Source organism: Rhinolophus sinicus, chromosome 4 (genome assembly GCF_057876585.1).
Source record: "Rhinolophus sinicus isolate RSI-liver-muscle chromosome 4, RSI-T2T, whole genome shotgun sequence".
NCBI lineage: Eukaryota > Metazoa > Chordata > Mammalia > Chiroptera > Rhinolophidae > Rhinolophus > Rhinolophus sinicus.
In genome coordinates, this window is record NC_142504.1 from 69,403,434 (window position 1) to 69,427,151 (window position 23,718).

The window sequence follows — 23,718 nt, forward strand, 5'->3', positions numbered from 1 at the left end:
TGGGTGCTGAAGGTGGAGGGCGCCAGCTGGAAGGAGCAGCCGGCATCGGCAGCGACGCGTAGTCCCGGCTCCAGGGCCCCAACGGGGGCTGCAGAGCCTCAGTGGGGCGGGAAGGGTCAACAGGGCAAATACTTTCTCAGAATGCACCCGCCTGGACTAACTTCAGCAGAGTTTCTCCTCCTTTCTCAGTCCACTCTCTCCGCCCACCCCACAACTCGGTCCCTGCGGCGGCAGCAAGCCAACACCCCCCACCCCATCCCACCCGGAGTTGGGGGACTGTCTGAGCTTGGCCCGGGAGCGGTGGTCCCCGCGCGTCGCAGCGGGCGGGTCACCCCGGCCTCCCTGGGGGTGGGGTCTTCGCGTCCCAGGCCCGGGCTGGGAGGGGCCGGGCGCCGCGGAGGTCGGGAGGGGTGTGTCCGAGAGGCTGGCGGGCGCGAGGCGAGTGCCCCGGGGAGCAGCAGCAGACTTGTGCTGTGCGGAGAGTCCTCGCGCCTGGCCGCGGCTTTCTTCCCGGAGCCAGCGAGTCGCAACGACGGCGAGATGCGAGGCGGCGGCACTGGCGTCGCGCTCCTGGCCTCTGTGCTCTGGGTCGTCGCGCGGTGCCAGCAGAGAGGTGAGCCCCAGTCCCCTGTTCCTCTGCTGGCAGGGCTGCTGCGGGACAAAGCCCTACGCTTTGCCGCTTCTTAGGTCGATGTGCGCATCCGCGTTCGCCTCCGACTGGGGGATCCGACACGTGGGTCTTCCGCTCGGCTCCTGGAAAGAGTGTATCCGCGCGGCGGGGTAGGGCTTGGGGACCCCACCAGGGACGGACGTAGCCTTCTCATCCCAGCCTTGGGCTTTAAACTCTTCGGGCTCTGGGGGTGCCACTCTCTGGTGTTTGAGAGCCAGGAACGCCGTTGAATACAGCAGTTCAGGGGCAAGTGGAGGTTGCGCGGGTCCCGCCGCAGTCCCGGGCTTTCAGTCCCCAGGCTCTGGCTGGCAGGTCGGGCGGCGGGCAGAGGTGCCGGGCTGCAGGTCGCGCGCGGGGAATGAATGAGAAAGGCGTTTTCCCGGATCTCCCTCATTGTCCCGCGGTGGACGGCCCTCTCATCCGTGGCCGGGAAAGGGCGGGCTCCTCGGGGTCCCTCACGGCCGGGGTGGGGAGGAGACCACAGTGAGAAGCGCGCCCCTGGCCAGCTGTTCCGAGCAGAGGTACCGGCTCGCGCGGCCCCCGGAGACCGCGTTCGGGGCACAGATGAGCCTTTGTGCAGTCCCGGAGGTAGCCAAACCCCGGTGGCTCGCTCCCCGCACAGGTTCAGACCGTGTTTGTTAACTGCGGGGTGAGGGAGCCCGCTGCGAAGGGCGGATTTCGCGTGCTTGTCGCCTCACGGGTACACTGACTTTCGTGGTGACGTTTCGGAAGAATAGAAACCCGAAGCGAATTTTCAAAGCTCCTGCCAACGCCAAGAGAAATAGAGAAACCCTCTTTCCTTTCTGGGGACAATCCCATTCCCCACTCTACCCATGGGGTTAAGTCTTCCCAGTGTCGCTGCTTATTGGCTACAAGGCCACAAATATTTGTTGAAAGCAATGCATACAACATGACCATGAGCATATGCCCACACATAGACATTTCATTAAATTTAAAGAAAAAAGTATAGGTCAAAAGTAGGTAGGCGGAATGCGAAATACGGTCGTGGGAAAAATGTGCGTTTAGGATTTGTGCTGAGTTGGTAACTGCAGAAACGAGGCCATCTCATTCATTCAAGCATTCATGATGAAAGCACTGGACCGGAGCTGGCAGCCCAGCTTTGAATAGCTCGGACGTCTGCTTGCTCAAAGCTAGAGCAGGGATAGGGAATTTGCATAGCTATCCATGGAAAAAAAGGAGCCGGCCTGAGGGAGAGAAGGCTTTGACACTGCAAGCTGAACTCATTTTTTCTAGGTTGCAGAAAGTGAACCCATCCTAGTTTCCCACAGGATGGAGAGAGCAGCTTGACTCAACTTTATTGTTATAAGAAATTGAAAGTCCTAGACTGAGGAGATGCCCTGAATGTTTTCCATGCCCCTCGCGGGCTCAGCATTTGGCCTGGGCTGTGGTTATGAATGGTGTTTGGAGAAAGTGGGACTGCATGGGGCTTTCCTGCTTTAAGATGCTGTGGAAAACCACCCACAGCTGCAGTCTTTGAATCTTTCACACCACCTTCCAGTCCCCAAGCCCTCAACCATCACCCTTCCTAACAAGCTCATTGAAGGAGTTTTGAGTTTTCAAAAATAATCTGTGCCCCATGTAAACAGCATGAATTAGTGAGATGGTATAATTTGGTCATAACATAATAAAAGGATCCTGACATGTATAATCTTTGCTGCAGTCTGGTGCTTATACTTTTTGAAAATGATCACTATCTAGTAGCATTCAGATTATTAGCAGTCCTCTATCATTTCTGCAGCCTCTCGGGATTACTTTACGACACACAGTATATGACCCAATGGCTCAATTTCCTTTGAAATGTAACCTGTTTAAAGTAAGCTATATCTGAGTATATTATTAGAGGTGGTGTGTTTTTAAAAATAATGTTGTGTTAAGTCCATAGCTCGCAATTACATAGAATTATAGTTGCTTCACAGGTTGGCTCATCAACTCTTTTGTTTTAAACTGTCCTTTTGCCTCACCCCTCCCCAAGTAACCAATAGACAGTTCCAAATTTAGGGGGAAAAGTATGCTATGAACAGAAGAAATCTTACTTCATTCTCTTAAATGACATAGTATTCATATTTAGCACGCATGCACTCACCAGTAAAGTGTGTGTGCCTGAATAGATTTTCAAATTGGCCTGCTACTGTGCCTCTCTCCCTGGCTTGGGCTTCTTGAAGGGCTGTTTTATTATATCTGCCTGTTCATTGCTTGCAGTGTTCCTGAAAGTTAATAGCCAGACACAGGGAATTTTAATTTTTTTAAATAATTCCCAACATCTTTCTGTAGTCATATTCCTCAAGTAAGGGCCAATAAAAACAATATTGATTTTAGCAGTTGTAAACAAGGATATGTATGATAAAAACATTACTGCCCACCTCTCACATCTCCTGGACTTTGGTCCACTCCTTTTTCCCTTCCTCTTTTCCAGACGTTAAGAATAAAGCCTACATCTGTAGTTAATTTAGTATAATCGAGAATTCACATGCGACAAGGATATGAAATAAACATATACACTGTTCTGTAGCATCTCGTGCCATTCTTAGAATTGCTCTGAGAGTACGATACAATGTTTATACAACCACTTGTTTCAAGGTAAATTGAGATACCTACCATTTTATAATAATTCATTCATAAAGTTCTATGGATATTCATTAACATCTACAGAAAGTTTTTATTGGGAAATGACAAGTGAAATTCTTGCGCTTTAGGTGTTTTATTCTCTGGCCTTACTAGCTGTGAGAAATTGGGCAAATTACTTCACTTCTTTGTGCCTTAGTTTCACCATCTGTAAAATGGGAAAATAATGGTGCCTCTCTGGAAGAGGCTGTTAATGATGAAATGAAACAATGCAAGAAAAGTGCTTAGAATAGTGCCTAATACAGGGTTAGCCCTCAAAAAACATTATTTATAAGCATCATTACAGTATTACTATTTTTCACAGAACTGTTGGGGAAGCCTTCTTCCAAGCTGTATTCTCTGGGATATATAATTATTTAGACATTTGGACTCTGGATTTGGTATTTGGTTGGTGCAAAAGTAATTGCAGTTTTTGCAATTATTTTTACCTTTTAAACTGCAATTACTTTTGCAACAACCTAATATCAAATAGTCTTGGGCCCAAGTACCAGACCTGTCACTTTGATGAGCTATGATATTGGTTAAGTTTTTTTATATCTCTGAATTCTTAAAATCTCAATATTCCTGTCTATAAAATGGATGGGATTAATGTGATTAAATAGCACATGAAAAACACTGGCACAGTGTTGGGCATGTCCTGGTATCATAGCCATGCAATCTCTGATGATGGCTCTTACTGTTACGTCTGTTCTGCATGCTCACTGTCCTAGACACTCGTCCCTCTTATTGCCCACATTCATTTGGTCATTAAGACTTCTTGAGTTTACATCCTCATCGTTACAATCTGTCTCTCATTTTTTGTCCCCACTGCTGACTAGGCTTGACAGTTGTTTCCCTTTCCCATGAAATACTGTGATGGTTCCTTCATTGGGCCCCTTTCCTTCCCTCTTCTCCCTCAGTACTGCTACCACTGTGATTTTTCTAGAAACACCACCCTATGTTGGACTAACACCTTCCAAGCCCTTCACTTCATAACGTGCGTGTGCAAAATGACACTGGTGTGCATTACATTGGAGTAAACCAAGGAGGCTTGGCCCCCAGCTCACCTGTTGTCCCAGAGTTGAGGGGCACTATCTTGGGCTCACCTGCACCTATTCACAGCTCACCAGTGTTTCCCCGCGCACACACACAAGCTGTTAAGTGCAGGACAAGTCTCTTCCATTCTTGTTCTAACACCCTGGAAAACCTTCCTGGTCCCTGGATGCAGAAGTACTTATTAGGTACCCTTCCCTGCCACCCCAGTGTTCTCCACTTAATGCTATTGTTATGCTTATTGTACTTATCATGGTGTAAACTATTGGCTTGCTACTGTGCCTCTCTCCCTGGCTTGGGCTTCTTGAAGGGCTGTTTTATTGTATCTGCCTGTTCATTGCTTGCAGTGTTCCTGAAAGTTAATAGCCACCTATCTTTGTTGAGTCAAATTGAAATTAATACCTTTACTCATGAATCAAGTAACTTAAAAAAATATTTTTGAAAAAGTATTCCATGTCCATGGTATACAATTCAAATGATACTACAGAATATAGAGAAAGAGGTTGATCTTGGCTTTGTCCCCTTCTTTTGAGGCAACTGCTACTTTTGTTTTCTTGAGTATCCTTCCATAGGTGTTTCTCCATGTAACTCTTAAAAGCACACTACTTCATGAAACCTACTTCTTCCCTAATAGTGTAAGGGAGGTACCCATTATTTCTTGACAAACATGGAGCAGTATTCCTCTCTCCACTGCCCTCCCCCACACTACTTTTTCAATGTACCTATGGCAGGATAGTAATACCTCACGTAATGAATGTATATACTTGTAAACTTTTCATCTTCCAACTTGTCCCTTCTAAGATGTTCTTTGACAGGAAGGTATTGGACCCACGTTTCCTACATCTTTTGTAATTTAAAAACTCAATCATTAATTGATTTCATGACGTTGTACTGTTTCTAAAAGTATTGTTTACCATAGCATTAATAAGCTATTCCTTAACCAGTATATATATATATATATATATATATATATATATATATATATATATACACACTATATACACACATATATATTTTACTGTATTTTAGGAGATAGAGAAGTCAAGTTTGAAAATATTCTATTACACGTTTAGGATAGTGTGTTATTTATTTTACCAATAAGTATGATTTATTATTGGAACACCTATAGCAAACACAGAGAATTTTAATTTTTTTAAATAATTCCCAACAAATAAAGTTAAACCCGCACTTTGGATACAAAAGTTAACTGGAGACAACCAGAGAGAACTCTTGATTGTAATCGTAGGTGAAGTTTTTAGTTTCATTCCGCAGAAATGTTTGGATGAACCAGAGAAACTGTAGTCTCCTAGGAAAGATGTAGGTAGCTTATTTACATGTTTGCAAATAATTCTTGTATTTGTTTTATTTCTACAATATGTATGTATCCATAGACAATTGAGTAAATAAATGCATTTCAAAATTAATGAGGAGAAAAAGTCTTTTATAGAAGTAATTTAGTTAAGGTCATGAACTTGGATTCTGTTGGAACATGCCTGCCAGGGAGTTATTTCAGCATGAAACACCACACTATCCTGAATCATTTCATTTTCATGCCGTTTATACTGAGGGTGACAGTCAGTGCCCAGAGTAACCATTTAATAGCACAGAATTCTTCCCCTTGAGTCTTTGTTTTCTCAAGGCTGGATCAGGAGAGCTTTCTTTGGGTTAATTTGTTCCCAGTGATTTTGTGTCTTGCTTGGGGGCAGGAGACAGACAATGGAGGCTGTGAGATTCCAATCAGCTTGGTGGATAACATTCTTGCCTATGTAAGCATTTATCTCAGATTGTTAATCCAGAAACCCTGGCATAGAAATATACAAGATCCTGATTTCAGCATGTGTGTGCATTATTTCTTCTGTTCTTTTCTTGAAGTTTGAATCTTTTCATTCCGGAAATTATCTGTAAGTCTGATCTGTTGGCCCAGCAGGCAGTATGACTCAAACTCTTGTGCCAGAGACCTCCTGTATTGTTGGTGGGAATGTCAAATTTAGATAAATCAGTATTTATGGAAAATGCCATCTTTTTCCATTAAAGAATTTCCTGCATTTTGTTCCGTTGCTCCATAATTTCCTGCCAGAACCCCAGGAAATTCTCTACAACAATAAAGAAGATGCTTAAGTTTAGCAGATCATCTTTAGTTAAAAGAGAACATTTAGAAAGGACAAAAAAAAAAGCCTCACAACATAATACTGATTATTATACACCACACATTTAAATGTTTTCAAACCTTTTTGTAATGACAAAATTTTACTCACAAAAAGAGATCATTTTGTTGTCACACTTCCAGCACAGGAATTCTTTCCTGCTCCAATGACTCCCTCCCTATTTCTCCCAGTTCATGGCATTCTTTTGGTGACCTTGGCTTCATCTTCCTTTTCATTTTTTGTATCTCCTTGTCCAAATTGTCCTTCTGAATTTTTGTTTCTTCTTTTAAATAAGTCCCTGATTTTTTTCACTTAAATTTTTTTTTTAATTTTTCAATTATAGTTGACAAAATATTATATAGAATTGTACACTTGAAACCTATGTAATTTTGTCGACCATTGTCACCCCAATAAATTTTAATTAAAAAAATATTGTATCAGTTTCAGGTATACAACATAGTGATTAGATATTTATATGAGTTATGAAATGATCACCCTGATAAGTCTGGTTCCCATCTGACACCATATATAGTTATTACAATATTATTGACTATATTCCTTATGCTGTACTTTACATCCTGTAACTGTTTTTATAACTAGTAATTTGTACATCTTAATCCCTTCTCCTTTTTCACCCTTCATTCACTTTTTTTAAAATTAGTTTCAGGTGCACAAAACAGGTAATAGTTAGATGTTTATCATTTATATCCCGCACACTGTGTCAACCCCCTCCCCCATCCACTATCCCTCTGACATCGCATACCCTGATTTGTTTTTGTTTCTCTCTCTTACCACTGCAAACGATCACCAGCCGTCTCAATTACTACAACCGGCCACTACTAATGAGTCGCTGATGCTGGCATCCTTTCCCTTAATCTAGGCTCACATGGCAGTTGGGCTAACGCTGCTAAAGCACTGCCTTCATAATGCACCCCTCAGCTGCATTGGGTTCCTACTCCTGCCCACAGGCGGCCGCCCCCTGTAATCCCTCCCAATTCAGTCCCAGGCAACTATCCCTCATCTACACCTTTCTATCCTGAACATCAACTTCCTCTCTAACTGTAAGTGGTGTATTGATTTTTCAGCTGCATGATTTGTTCCCATTACTCCTTCACCTGAATTGCGCCCCCCATTTCTTACCTAAAGCCTAGCCTGAACCACCCTTGCACAGCCTGCAGTTTACCTCCCTCGGACAGCCCTGTTATTATGGCCTTTTCAACTATCCTGTTTCTGAATTTGTGCTGTAGTTTGTGATAAGTCAGAGTTCTTCTTCAGCCAGAATTGCCATCTGGTCCTCTTTTAGATGGCTCGCCCTGAATGTAGTCAGTCAAGCTCTAAAAGAAGGGGCCTTTTTCCTTTAAAGATCAAAACCTTAGCTCCCAGCATTTCTTTCAATGCACAGATAACTTAGGGCACAGGGTTCTAGTACCTAAGACCTGAGCCTTTGGCAGTAGGAGGACAGTAACACCCACTAATGCTCCAGAAGTGGCCGGGCTGCCTCACCAACCATAAAACCCTTACCAAGCCCAGCCCAGCCCCTAAGGGCATGAGGTCCTGCAGGCTCCTACATGTCATGCCACCCAAGGGGATACCGTTCAGCAGGTCTAGGTGGCATCTGGAATCTGTTTCAAAAACCTTATTCCGATTTTGGTATCCAGAGATGTAATGACCTTTCCAGTTGGTCTTCAAGCAGACCCTTTGGGTTTCTAGTTTAAATAGTTGTTTCCAGAACTATCTCTGCCACTTGGCTTACTTTCCGTCCCTGTTGCTGTGTCCTGTGATAGGTTAGCACTCTTTCCCCATCCCTCAAAATTCCCAGTGTCTATGCTTCCAGCCCCTTTATTCTGAACCTCTAATTCAGGCGTTCTTTTTTTTTTTTTTAACTGGGGTATAATTGACATATAACAGTATATTAACTTCAGGTGTACAATGTAATGATTTGATATTTGTATATATATGGTGAAATGATCACCACAATAAGTCTGCTTAGCATCCATCACCAGTCAAAAAAATTGTTTTCTTGTGATGATAAATTTTAAGATTATTCTCTTAACAACTTTCAAATATGCAGTCCAGTATTATTAAGTATACCCACCATGCTGTACATTATATCCCCATGACTTATTTATTTTATAACTGGAAATTTGTACTTTTTGACCCCCTTCATCCAAACACTATCTTTGCTTTTGTACAAAATCTAGTTTTCCCAACTCTTTACAATTCCCTCCTGGCTTCATCAGCACACTTTTGTTCATTCTAGAAGTTTGGGGGTGGGGAAAAAGTTCGAGATATGCACTAACATGTGAAATGCCTTTGGAAGCTCCCATTGCTTTTCTTTAAAGGAATTGGCGTTTTAATTAGCTCATACATTTTTGGGATAGAAAATATTTTCTTGTGGGATTGTCATTTCTATTCAATTAAAAAAAATTTTTTTCTTGTGTTTGCTCACTCATTTATTCATGCACTGAACTATATTGGGACCCTGAGTCAGGGATGTACAAAGTCTAGTGTGTCTTGGACTCCATTTTCAGCTGTCTTTCTCACTATAATTCCAAGACATTTCTTAGTATTCTTGGTTTTTGAAGTTCATAGAACTGAAAAGTACATATATCAAAAAAACAAAAAAAGTTCTCCATAAGAAATAATAGTCAAAGAAAGAGTGGAGGGATTAAAGTCACAATGATGGAAGTTACCATCTATATCTCACTTGCTTACAGTCATGCAAGTTCGTGTTGAAATGAGTAGACCAAGTTGTGGGGCAGGGAAAGGCAAGGAGAGGAGAGGCTGAGAGGCCCTCAGCAGGAGCTGGAATTGCAGGCTCAGCTTCTACACCAAACAGCTTGTTAGATGATACTAATTCCTTAGCTTCCTTTCCTTCGTGGGGAAATCACAGCTCATCTGCTTGGCTAGCTCTCCTGTGTGCTCTAGAACAGGCACAGCTAATACAGAAGTTCTCTCTCTGGATTGCACATTGGATTTTAATTACATCACTTCCTAGAGGACCTACCCCAGACGTTATAATTTATGTGGTCTGTGTGGTGCCCCGTCATTTGCATTTTAAAATGCTCCCCAGGGTTTTAGTCCACTGTGCATCCTGGGTTAGGAGACACTAAGTTAACTCCATTAGCTTTGCTGTGCAGTGACTGCAATTACATAGCAATGCAGGCATGGGAAGGGGGTGCAGTACCTAGTAGTAACCCCTATCAAATGTGACATTTGATCATTTGATCAAATAGCCCTGATCAAATGTGACATTTAGAGTCCCTTATATCTTGGGATGAGATCAGGCCTTGCAGGGTTGAGTGGTTGATCAAATTATTTTTTCATTGTTTAATTAATTCATCTAAATATTATTAAGTATGTACCACATACAGGCATTATTTGGTGCCATGTCCTCCTTCCCAATCCCTTTAAATGGACAAGCCGCAGGCACCTTTTCATCTGGGATTATCTGGGCCACCTCCTTCTCTCCTGATCCAATCTGCACCTTTTCAGGTCTGGAGACTCCCAAGTCTAGCTGACCTTAGTGACCTACTGCTCCTGTCCTTCTCTCCTCTTGTCTTAAATTGATCATCCATTGTGCACTTGCTTTTCCTAGCCTCCTTCAGAAGTTTTTATTTTCAATGTTTGGCTTATTATTTTCCTTCTAGCTCCACCCAACAAAATAAGAGCCATTCTTTCTTCTACATCCCCAACACACACACCGCCTTACCCCCTTCACATACATACCACATACACTACACACACACACACACACACACACACACACCACCTATACTGACCTTGCAGACCAGCACCCAGCTAAAGTTACCTGGAAAGGTATTATACTGACTAACCCCAGATCAACAGAGCCAGAATCTAGACATGGGCCCATCTCCTGGGGTGGGGTAGGTTCTGCTGGAAGCACCAGCCCAGCTTCAGGTGCTGGGATGAAGTTTGATGGGGCAAAAACCAAACAAACCAGTTTCCTAAAGGCTCAAAAAGCCATTGGTATCCGAAGTTCTCTAGGAATTAACGGACTGTGAAGTTTTCATCCATCCCTGTTCAGTTGCTTTCATGGTTTCTCATTCTCTCCTGAGCAGGACTTACAAGGTGTTCTGTGATCTGACCCTGCTCAGACTGAGCTTCTTCACCCACTGCTAACCCTATTTTCGCCATTCTCAATTATCTGTGGTTCCCACACTGTGACATAGGGGCTCACATCTGTGAACTTTGACACACTATTCAAGTACATGGAAAGCCCTTTATTTCACCGGTGGTGCTATGACTTATTGTCCACCTAGGCATTTAGGTTTTCCTCCTGCTTATAGCCAGGGCACTTTGTCTCTACATCTGACTTTATAGCACATCATTTTGTAACTATTTGTTAACTTGCCTGTCTCTTATTGAGGGCAGAGATTTTCTTATTTCTAACACCCAGCACAATGCCTGGCATTTAGTGTTGATTCTGTAAATATTAGTTGGGTGAATGAATGGAAGTCCTAATGCAGACAAGCAACAGGGGCTAGAAGGGAATCCAGTGGTCATTATTTTGGGATTTAGAGTCAGGCAGCTGGGATTAGGGAAGTGGCTAAACAGTGATAATTTCCTGGGAAGAGGTGGGCAGGGAAAAGACGGGGTGACAGCTCCAGAAGGCTGGGAGAACATTAGCAGGTCACCCAGATAGGAATTGAGGATGCGGAACAAGGCAGAATCCGAGTAATCAAACGAGGGCAGAGGGTGAAACCAAGTCCTTAGCTCACATTCTAAATCAGAACACATGATCAGGGACGACCTAGCAGCAGAATCACAAAGCCCAGATACCTTTTGTGTTTGCAGGTGGGATCCAAATATGGAGAGAAAAGAGCCACAGAATCTGGTAATCAGGAGGGGCTTAATAACTTGAACATATTATTAAGCTGTTTTTGTCCATCTATCAATTCAGTACAAAGAGAAAAAGGGATTATATTTTGTAATTAAAATAATATTGACTGATGATGAAGATTCAATAGAGGCTTAAAATTCAGATTATGTTTAACAAAATCTTAGTTTTAGATTTTGAGCCCCCGACTTCTAGGCATCTCAAGCCAGCAATTCATTAACTCACATATTCAACAAGTAGTTGTTAAGTTTCTAGAATATTCCATACACTGGTGACCAGTGGTCCTTGCAATCCAGTGTCTCAAGTAAGCATGAGAAGTGCCCAAAGAATCCTAGGTGTGTTCATCAGATCTGGGAGATATTTTTGGTTCTGAATATCTCGTACACCAATGTAATTCCACTTATTGCTACAGAATAGTATCACTGTAAACAGAAAGAGAACTCTGATCCAACACTACATTTCTACTACATGGGGTTTCCTTTTAAAAGTGTGATTTCAGAATACTCCATTGTGCATTACTTCAGACATGTTGGCATTTGTTGACTAACTCTTATTATATTTTCATACAGAGTTTTCATATAGAGTTTTTTTGTTTGTTTGTTTGTTTTTTAAGGAAATCTACCTGCTTGCTTTTGGACCACTTTGTTTAAGTGGGGAACAGCTGTTCTCCTTTGGGCATTCTGGGCTAAACGATCTTTGTCTTCTCAGGAACAGAACAAAGACATACAGAATTTATGTCACAGATGGATTTTTGTTTGATAAAACTCACTTATTACTGAATGAAAGAATAGCCTATTCTCTTTAGAAATATGTGCATAACATCTCCTTGTCTTTAGTGATTTCCAACTTTGGTTTCTTTTAAATTTTTATAATTGACTAAATTAAGATGTGCCTCATTTTCGGTGGTCAAATATTCCCTGAAAATTTGTGCATCAGACAGTTTTCTGTAAATTCATTATTAAATTCAATATTGAAATGATTCCAAAATGTTTAAAGAAAATAGCTAGTAAAGAAAACAAACATCTCTTTGTTTTTGTTGTCAACTCTTCCATGCCAGTTTAGTGATATAAAATGCTTAGGATCTTTTGGTAGATAATGGTAAAATAAGATTTTGTTAAATATAATCTGAATTTTAAGCACACTGAAGAAGTTTGAAGTGCATGAGAATTGTCTACTCCCCTACAATCTGATCACTAGGTGACGACAAGAACATAGCTTGGACCCAACACCAGCTTACATGTTACACATTATTAACATGTGTCCCTTAATTAGCAATCAGATCCCAAACAGGTCATAGGCCACATTCTGTATAGTTGATAGAGTTGCCGCTTTTCTGTCATTTTGGGTGTGCAGACTTCTCCCTTGAATCAAGTCAGGCAAGCAGAAACCTTCCTAAACTGCAGACTAGATATGACGTCTTAGGGATCAAGCCTCAGGTGCCGTAACCATCCTCCAGAATGTAGGCTACAGGCCACATGATTTTATACCCTGTACATACAAGTGTGAGGAGAATCTCCAACACGTTTTAACAGTTTTATTGGAGTGTATTTACATACCATAAAATTCTACCAATTTGAAGTGAACAGTTCAACAATTTTTTGAGTAAATTTAGAGTGTTGTACAATCATCACCACAAGCTTGTATGGAACATTGCCAAGATTTCAAGAAGTTTCCTCATGCTCGTTTGTACTCAGTCCCCGCTCCCACCCTCACCTCAGCCCAAGCAATCATCTACTTTCTATGCTTTTAGATTTGTTTTTTTCTGGAAATTTCATATGTGTGGACCTATACAGTATATAATCTTTTGTGTCTATCTTCTTTCATTTCAGTAATATTTTCTAGGCTCATCTATGTCATAACATGTATTTATACTTTGTTCCACTTTATTGCTGAATAGCATTCCATGGTGTAGCTACACCACATTTTGTTTATTTAACCACCAGTTGATGGACAGGATGATTGTTTCCATTTGGGGCTATTAGGAGTAATGCTATAAACATTCATATACAAGTCTGTGTAGACAGGTTTTCATTTCTCTTAAGTGAAATTCCCAGGAGTGGAATACGGGTCATATGGTAAGCTTATGCTACTTTTTAAATGTAACTATCTAACTGTTTTCCAAAGTGGCTGCACTATTTTACAGTTATAAAATGTAGCAGTGTCTGAGCATTCCAGTTTCTCTACGTCCTTACCAAAAGTACATATTATCTGTCTTTCTGTTTATAAACATTTTAGAGACTGTGAAGTGGTATCTTGTAGTTTAATTTGCATTCCCTAATAATTAGTGATATTGAGCATATTCCATGTGTTTATTAGCTATTCATATATCTTCTTTGGTGAAATATCTGTTTAAATATTTTGTTCATTTTTAAATTTTTTTTTGTCTTCATATTTTCTGGATACAAATTCTTTATCAGAAATGTGATTTGAAAATATTTTCTCTCAATCTATGGCTTGTCTTTTCATTTTCGTAAGGGTGTGTTTGGAGTGCCAAATTTTTGATTGCCTATTTTATCAATTTTTTTCTTTTATGGATTGTTCTTTTGGTGTGGTATTTAAGAATTCTTTGCCTAACCTAAGGTCACAAAGATTTTCTCCTATAGTTTCTTCTAAAAGGTTTATCGTTTAGCTTTTACATTTAGGTCTGTGATCCATTTTGAGTTAACTTTGTGTATGGTAAGTTCATTTTTGTATGTGGATATCCAGTGGTCCCAATACGTAATTGAAAATACACAAGTTCCTTGGCATTTTGCCAAAAGTCAATTGGCCATGGTTGTAAGTGTGTATCTCTGGATTCTTTATGTTGTTCTGTTAATCATATATCTGTTCTTATGTTAACTGTCTGGATTCCTCTGGCTTTTAAATGTTTTGAAATAGGTAGTGTAAGCCATTCAATTTCATTCACTTTTTCTAAATTGCTTTGACAGTTCTAGGTCCTTTGCATTTCCATTAGTATCAGCTTGTCAATTAAAAAAAAAAGCCAGCTGGGATTTTGATAGGAATTAGACTGAATCTATAGTTTGGGAAGAATTGCTGTCTAACAATGTTGAGTCTTCCTATTTAGGAATAAGAAACATCTCTTTATTCATATTCTTTAATTTTTCTCAGAAATGTTTTGTAGCTTTTGGTGGTCTGCCCTTGAAATTTTGCTACTATTTTCTTAAGCATTTTATTATTTTCCAATAAAAAAGCCTGGGGTGTATGGAGAGCAGATCTAGCCCTTCTTTGGCACTCCTGTTTCCAGGATCTCCCCGGTAAGTGTGTGGCTGGCCCAGCTGTCTGTAGTTTGCCCCCGCTGGAATCTCAACCTCAGGCTAGCGGAGCTGCAAGCTTTCCCCATTCATTTTCTACTGAGTTTGTAACTTTTATGACATCACTGGGCTCGTGTTTTCAATCTGTGCTCCAAACCTAGTCGGCTATCGGGTCTCCAACAGAGAAACTGCTGGTGTTCACTCTCGCCCGGGCCTGGTAATCTATCATGCTGATGAGCTGGGTGAGCATGGGAGGCCCCAGGTCGAGGGCTGATCTCTTCTAGTGGTCTGACCTGGAACCCCGGCAGCTTTTCATAAAGAAAAGTGTCCCAATTTGTTGTTAGTCTTCAGTTGATTTCAGAGTCGTAAAATGGTTGTAGTTGTAAATTTTGTCTAGTTATATAATTGTTTTATTCAGGGGAGGATTTGTCAACCTCTTTACCTTGTCTTTGTCAAAAGTCACTCTGAAATATTTTAACTTATATAGCTGTCTTGACTACCATAAATTTCTATAATGAGACTCTATTATATTATTCATAGTGTCATTAACAATCCACTAATTGTACTAATGACCCATTTCTGATATTGTCCTTGCTAATTAGTAAAGTGCTGGTGTTGATGGAGATGGATGACAGAACATTATGGTGGGTGCCTATGGAACATGGGCAGCCTTTCTGATGCACCCCTGGAAGTTGCATCACTGATTTTAATGCTAGCTGCTTATGGGCACTTTAACCTAAGAAAACACACATGCACACATATATGAGGTTTGCCAATTAAGTTCGCGAACTCATCCTAGAAACAGTGCTGCATACCTCATTGCTGAATATCACTATGGTCACCTTTGAAATATTCTCCTTGGGAAGCTGTGCACCGATGCCAGTGCCTAGTCCACCCTTCAAACAAATTTTAGAACTCTTTTTCTGGAATGGGCATCAGAGCTGTTATTGTATTACCCTTGATGTCCTGAATGTCATCCAAATACCTATCTTCCTTTCAATATTTCCTTTATCTTCAGGTAAAGAAAGAAGTCATTGGGGGCCAGATCAGGTGAGTAGGGAGGGTGTTCCGATACAGTTATTTGTTTACTGGATAAAACTCCCTCACAGACAGTGCCATGTGAGCTGGTGCATTGTCATGATGCAAGAGCCATGAATTGTTGGTGAAAAGTTCAGGTTGTTTTCATCTAACTTTTTCATGCAGCCTTTTCAGCACTTCCAAATAGTAAACTTGGTTAACTGTTTGTCCAGTTGGTACAAATTCATAATGAATAATCCCTCTGATATCAAAAAAAGGTTAGCAACATTGTTGCAACAAGTTTGTGCACATAATTGTCTGACCTCATACACATGTACACGGATGTGCACACACATGCATGATATGACAGTCTTTATACTGAAGTATCTTAAACGTAGGCCATTTGGTTTGTTCTAAAAGAAAATATATTATAGAAAATGTATATAAATATGGTTTATTTGAGAGTAATCTATTAATGTGGTCCAGCCTGTGTTCTGATTTCTTCATTACTAACATGTGGAAATAAAGCAAATGTTCCCTGCCTATATTATCATAAGAATGTAATATAGGGAAGAACTTAGAAAATAAAAGAAAAATAATATTGAAATCTTATTTTAATAAGACAAGAGAAAAGAGAGAGAGAAACAGAGAGAGAGAGCCTCAAGGGCACTGCTACGGTGGGAAGCTGTGTCCTTGACCTTCCCCACTTCTCTCCAGCTGTTTTCTTTATTAGAATGGGGAGACAGCCATAACATCTATGAATGGCCCTGCTTTTGCCCTGACAGGCTGTATTGAAAACTCTTCCCATTCTTTCTGTCGTCTAGACCTAGACCCTCTCCTGGAAGCTAAAACGCAAATAGATGTTCTGCTGTCCTCTCTAACCCACCTCTTCCCACCTTGTGCAGAGACCTCCCTGCAGACCTCTGTGAATGACACCTGGAGGCCGCCTACTTTTCTGCCACATCAGACTGGTCAAAATACCAGTAACCAGCAGTGTTTGGGCTTCAAGGGGTGACCCTCCATCAGAAATCAGATAGTGCTATGTAAATGCTCTCCTTTAAAGTTTTAACACTATAAGTATTTCCCAGTGTCTTCAACAACATCAGTTTCAATATGAATGAACCAGGCTGGTTGGCAGAGTCCTGTAAGTGGAACAGGGCTGAAAAATCAAACCACTGGTTTGCTTGAATATATTTTCCTGTTGGATGCTCAGTTGACCTTGTTCATATGTTGTGTCTTTAATTTTGGAGCTCTTGGAGTTTTTTTCCACTTTACAGTAAGCCCAAAACCTTTGTCTTAACTGAAGCAATGCATTCCCTGTAAAAATAGTTGGGAAAAGCCTCCAAGACTTGAATGTAGGATGTGAAAAATTAAATAGTTCTGGTTAAATAGTGAGAGAAAGCTGCTGGAGGAAGCATGCTCTCACTAATCGGTCTGATCATCGTTGTGCCAAGGTTTGGCTGAATTGGCCAATTTCAGAGTGTTAGAACTGGAAAAAACCAAAGAGATCACTTAGTCTCTTGAACTCAAAGCAGCCATCCGTGGAAGATGTTTAGCCATGAAGCATCTCAGCCCCACCTCAGAGCTGCAGAATCAGAATCTACATTTTAATGAGACCTCCAGGTGGTTTGTATATATAAAGCTTGAGAAACACTGCTCTAATCCTCAACATTCTCTTTGCACAGTTGAGCACAGAATAACATTAGAGTATCTTGTGCATAGTTAACTCATAGTTATTCAATTTGTGGCTGCTAAGGGTCATCTCCCTCTGTCTTTAATAGTATGGCTTTATTAATTCAACCCTAGAACATGTTAAATTTTTATAGCACTCTTCTCATAGCTGTCACCAGGAACTGTAACATCTTTTCCACCTTCACCAAGGTTATGCTTGCAGGTAAATTTTGGGAAAAAAGTAGAAGGTCCTATATTTATCCTTGTTAAGCTTGTGCTGGTTTTATTTTGGCCACTGTTGAGATTCCACTAACTCTATTACCCAGTGTATTCATTTTCCATATATGTGGTGCCTTTTTATATCATTATCTCAATTAGGATTAATAATATTAAATAAGTGTTGGGCATGTGCTGTGGAAAACCCAAGTCTCTGCCCTCAACCCAATAGGTCAGACAAATAAGTTTGCAAACTCATCCTAGAAAAACTACTACATACCTCATTGCTGAATATCACTATGTTCACCTTTGAAGTACTCCCCTTGGGAAGCTATGCACCGATGCCAGTGCCTAGTCCACCCTTCAAAGCAATTTTGGAACTCTCTTTCTGGAATGGCCATCGGAGCTCTCATCATTTTTAAACTTGATGTCCTGAATGTCATAAAAATGTCTTCCTTTCAATATTTCCTTTATGTTTGGGTAAAAAGAAGTAATTGGGGGCCAGATCAGATGAGTAGGGAGGGTGTTACAATACAGTTATTTGTTTACTGGCTAAAAACTCCCTCACAGACAATGCTGTGTGAGCTGGTGCATTGTGGTGATTCAAGAGCCATGACCTGTTGGTGAAAAGTTCAGGTTGTCTAACTTTTTCACGCAGCCTTTTCAGTATTTGGTTAACTGTTTGTCCAGTTGGTACAAATTCATAATGAATGATCCCTCTGATTTCAAAAAAGTTTAGCAACATCATTGCAACATCTTGGTGAACTTAATTGTCAGACCTCATATGTTATATTGCTTCTCTTGGTCTTGGAGATATTATTTTGGGAAAGTATGTTCCTTCCCACTTTCTCCATGAGAATGCACCTGTTTCGTGAATGTGCTGTCTTCTGCTAGGAAATCTATCGGAGACTGACAACAAGTTGCTTTGAGAGAGAGAAAACCAAGAGTTGTATGTAGTGTGATGGAGGCCACAAGAAGATAATGTTTACAAAAAAGAGAAAGATAATTTTTGAGAAAAGCTGCTGTGAGGACAAGTAAACTGAAGGTAAATGGCATGTTGGGTTTGACAAGATGGAAGTTGATGGAGACTTTGAAAATTGCATTAAAGGAACAGAATTCCGATTGAAGTTGAGTGAAGAGTGAATATGAGGCAAGGGGCTGGAGACAGTGAATACAGTTCTTATACATGCCTTGACATAGTAACAGCTTTTTGAAAAAAAGAAAAACAGGTAAGCTATTACATTAAATGTATGTATCTATATAAATAAGCAGCCCAATTTCAGAAAAAGAACAATGGTACTGGCACTGAGAAAATACAGTATTATCAATCCAGTGAGAACGATACCAAGATAATTTAACTCTATGTACTTTGATTAGAGTGTTTACTGTAGTTGTCAAATATATGTCCCTATTGTTGGTCTCTAAGATGAAGTATACCTCAAATAATTTCTTTGTAAAATGTCCCTCTAGATATGCACTGGAATAAAAGGAGCTGTAATCCGGAGCATCCAGGACCTTGCGTCATTCTACTGGTGCTCAGTTAGAGTGATGATTCCGTCTCCGATGCCAAATGATTTCATGAGAAGTACATGGGCACTTGTGAGGACAATCCTCCATGGAAGCTCCCACTAGTCACCTCCAGGACCAGTTACATATTTGAAGAACTAGTCCAAAATGAAAATGTGGGGCCCCTTGTTTCAATTATGAAACATTTCAAACAGTTCCAGGATGAAACCAAGGGTAATTGTACTGGTCACATACCCTTGAAGTGGCCCTGGACACCTAAACAGCGATGCCAAAGTTTTAAAGCATAAGGAAGAAAAGTCTGTATAACAGAGCACAGAAGGGGCAGAGGAAAGCGGAAGAAATAACTAATATCTTGAAGGATTTGTAGAAAAGTTGAGTGTTTGGGCTAAGAAAATGTTGAATTTACTTATGTTTTTAGATATTTAAAAAAATTATATAAACAGTGTAAACTATATAAATGATATAAGCAAAATATAATAAAACTTCATTTTAATTCAACAGAGCTGGCAATATTCAGCTTCAAGGCTGCACTTGCTTTTTGACTTTCCTTTAAGCTGAGTTCACTCCTGTAAGATTTGGAAGGAGTGAGGAGGGGCAGTGTTTTTCCAGGGCAATGGGAATAATATGAAATGTAAAAATACATGTGAATGTTGACTGCTTTTGTGGTTTGCCTGTGTGCAATATTGAGTTTGATAGGGTAGAAGTATTTAAATTGTTGCCCTTTAATAACAATTTAAAGTTTGTGGCAGCAAAAGAGAAAAACACTTCGAGATGAGTGACTTAATTTTGTTTCTAGATGAGTGACTTAATTTTGTTTCTCTGCAGCTAAACTTATGCGGAATTTAAAACTGCCGTGTCATGGAATATAAGTATTAAACAAGCCTTTGTGGGAGGAGTAAGCGGACCCTGATAAAGCTCTATTTTCCACAGACAGTATCTGTGCCTTGCTTGCTCGTATGCTTCTTTATCTTACAGTGAAAACCTGTCTTTGTCAAGGACACCTTGAGCCCATTGCTATGGAAATCGAACTCTAGCAAAACCATGCTAAGGCCTTTCACTCACCACTCCCTCAGGTTTTTCTCAGATTAAACTTTTCTTCATCTCCCCACGTGAGGGAAAAAAATAAAAAAAAGAATAGAAAATCAACTGTGTTAAATGCCAAATTCTTAGGACTTTTTCCTGTTTGTATAGGGGTCTTTCCCTCCCCCACCTCCTCCTCCTCCCTCCCCCACCTTTTTTAAAATCACTGTGCTGGAAAGGGCTTCAGAATCTCTAGAATAACTTAAAGCTTTTCTTTTACTAACAGCCATCAATGATTAAATTGGCTTAGTCTAAAAACCAAGTATTTGCTTTTGGGGGAGAGGGAGGGGATGAGAGGGCAGTCATTCTCCAGTTAGTGCTTCCATGGCAGGCTGAAAGGGCTCCATGTCTACAGGCAACCTAAGTTACCTCCATTTAAACGCCCCCCCCCCCCCAACTGTTAGATTTATCTTTATTTGAGAAATAAAATAACTAACTGGTAACATTTTAATAATTCTCACTGGAAATGAAATCCCTGTTTGTTTTACATTAAACAAGCAAGACTTTCATGTATTTCATTAGCTTTGAGGTTTTATTATTGAAACATTCTGAGAATAGTGATGTATTTGACATACAAAACAAGTTCATTTAGCAGTGATTAAAGTGATTTTTAATTTCTAATAAGTAAGTAGACATAGAATTTCTTTAAACGGTACACTCCTGTTACGACACAGTATTGGGCTCAGGTTTCTCATGGGAAAGGAGCAGAGGAGTAAGGAACCACTGACTGTGAGGAATTGCTACGATTGCTGATCAATCAGAAGTAACAGTGGGAAAACAGTTTCATTTATGCTTCCTTTTCAAATACATCTACCTCAAAATATACAGGTATATTTGTATTGTTTCCTAGAAAAACAATTTGAGTTACGATGAATTTTGCCACAGCTTGTTACTAGGCTCCTGAATATATCTTAGGGGTTAGAGATGCTCTGCGATAAGTAATTTCAGTTTAAACCCTCCTCCATCTTTACCTCTTTCTCCTTCATATAGGCCCTCTGTCCTCAGCATTCGTAGAGAATGTGTTCCTCAAAATATGCTCAAATGCCAAAGGCAAGAATTCAGATGATAACTTATAATTCCCTTGGGGGTAGTGGTTAAAGATATGAAAGTTTTCATTAGTTTCCTCAAGGCATCTCTTCTGGTCCAAGCAACCTGGATGGCACTAAGGACTCATTTCCACTTAGTGCCCCTGAGCTGGAAACACTGCTGCTTGAGGCCCACATGGTCAGTTCACTTGGGACCTCACCTGAGCAGGACATTAATTCTTGGCTTGGCCCAAGCCCCTCTCACTCAACTTCAGAATCCACCTGGATCAAAATGTTAGGGGCTTCCTGGCTGCCTTTGTCCAGGGATAAACTAGGTTCCTGGAAGAGTCAGTAAGTGGGAGAAAGGAGACTAACGGAGTCATCTGTACCATTGGCTCCTCGCTCACATCACTTTAGCAGAAGGACCATCCCTGCCAGGGTTCTTGACCTTTTGGTACCAATGGACCCTTTTGGCAAAGCTCACAGACCTATTATCAGCATGTTTTTTTAATGCATAAAAATATAGTACAAAGAAATACAAATATATTAACATAGAGAAGGAGCATGATGGGCTCCTTCTCATTTTTGAGGCAAATCTTCAAATGTCACCTCCTCAAAGATTCTTTTCTTTTTGTCCGCTTTCAGAACAATGAAAGGAGAAGATTATGATTTACCAATGTGCATTTAACTTACAGGGATTCAACTACACAGTGTTGCAAAGGCAACTACAGAAAGAATAATAGAAAAAGAGAGGAGGGAGGGAGGCAGGTTGGGAAGAGGGACGAGTTGAGTAGAGCTGGGCTGCCCTGCTCAGCCTTCTGTGCAGGGGGTCCCTGCCTTGGTGTGAGCACGAGGTGAGCGACGGGCCTGTTTCCTCCAGGCCTCTCATGCCGCACATCACTCTGAGCTGAGTGGGTTCTTCTATTTAAGGGTAGATGCTTTTCATACTCAGTGGCACGTAAATGGAAACCAACTACATTATGTAAAATTTAATCAAAGCAACAGAGACTCAAATATATGAAATATAACCACAAAAGTCTAATTATATTTGAGGAAATTTGTGTTGGTGATCTCCACTGATGATATGAAAATAATAACAGCAATTATTTATTGAGCCCTTAAGATATTGTGTTGGGTCCTTTACCCACATAATCTCATTTAATGCTCATAAAAATCTGTAGGTACTATGCTTCTCATTGCACAAATAAGGAGACTGACAGGTAAAGCCCCCAGTTGGCAAATGGTAGCCCTGGAATTCAAACTGAGGGCTGTCTGACTCAAAAGCCTATGTTCTTACATCTTAGCCAACCCTATCTTTCATAGGCAGTAGTAATTCTAATAATGTTGATATAAAACACCTGGTTAGAATGGACATGTCCATTTTAAGCCTGTACGTATTGGTTAGATATTCAATATGCCGTATTAAGTAGAACTTGACTGTTTTGAAAGAATTCCAAAAGATGTATGTATGTGTGTGTGTGTATATATATATATATGAACACTTGCTGGTGTTCAAAAACAAAATTCTACTGAGTAAACTTTTTGAAATGCTTATGAAGACTTTTATTAGGAAGCCACGAGTAAAATTTAAAGATTTTATTGGCTTTATTCATTGATTCATTGATCAGGCAGCATCCAATCTAGCAGATAGAAAGGAGATCAGAGGATCTATACAAAATGAAAGATTTTTATAGACCGAAGGAAGTGGGAACAAGGGAGTTATACTGGGCAAAAAGGCGGGTTGTTTACTGCAAGGTTACTCTCCTTATAGGGGGTGCAGGGGGGCTTTCTGCTGATTACCTACCTAGCGCTGACCAGGCAGTTCCAGAGCGACTGGTTTAAGATTCCATTTCTGGGAGAGCCAGAAACTAATTACCGCAAGTCTTGGTTTGGTGACATGGGGCTTAGCACGAGCAACTCCATTTTCGGCCAGTTCTCTTGTTTTTAACATTGGGAAGTTAGCAAGAGTCAAGGAAGGGCTATTGCCATAAGCATAGATCAGAAACAAAACCCACCTCAGATGGTTCTCTGGCTTAGAATCAGGGTTGTATAAAACATCATTGTTTCTCTTCCGTTCTTCTTTAGGTCCAAGTTCTGAAGAGTGACTTCTGAATAAGCAAAGAAAATAATGCCACTTTGTACTTCTATTTGGTTCTTTTATCCAAGGAGATCAAAGAATTACCAAATTAACTTTTCTTTACCATTCTGTGCATTCATTGAATGGAGAAAAGTTATTCTTAATTTATTTTCCAAATAGTGAGAAAGAAAGAGTGGTGGGCTAATTTACCTGAGAGTCTATTAAGGTAAAATTCTGGAATCATGATATCTGAGGAAAAAAGGGCGCACAGAGGTATTTAATAGTTGAGGAAATAGAGGCTCTGAGAGGTTGACTTTCCAGGCATATAGTTAATAGTGGAACCAGGATGAGAGTTTAGATTTGGGCTCCTGGTTCTGTGTACTTGCTGGTAATCCAGGAGTATAAAGGAACATTTCTTCATTTATTCATTCTTTCATTCAGGCACAGATATAGGGCATTCACATGGGCCAGATTCTGACCTAGAGCAAACAAGACATGGTTGTG

General features: G+C 40.6%; 1 protein-coding gene across 1 annotated transcript in view; it reads left to right on the plus strand.

The window, feature by feature from the left end:
* The first annotated feature begins 266 nt into the window (after positions 1-266).
* The window catches only part of LAMA1 (laminin subunit alpha 1), a 160,862-nt gene continuing 137,410 nt past the window's right edge, over positions 267-23,718 (plus strand). The window contains exon 1 of the mRNA XM_019755789.3: positions 267-613. Within this exon, the coding sequence (XP_019611348.3) occupies positions 541-613 (73 nt within the window). The 5' untranslated portion in view covers positions 267-540. The remainder of the gene's footprint in view (positions 614-23,718) is intronic.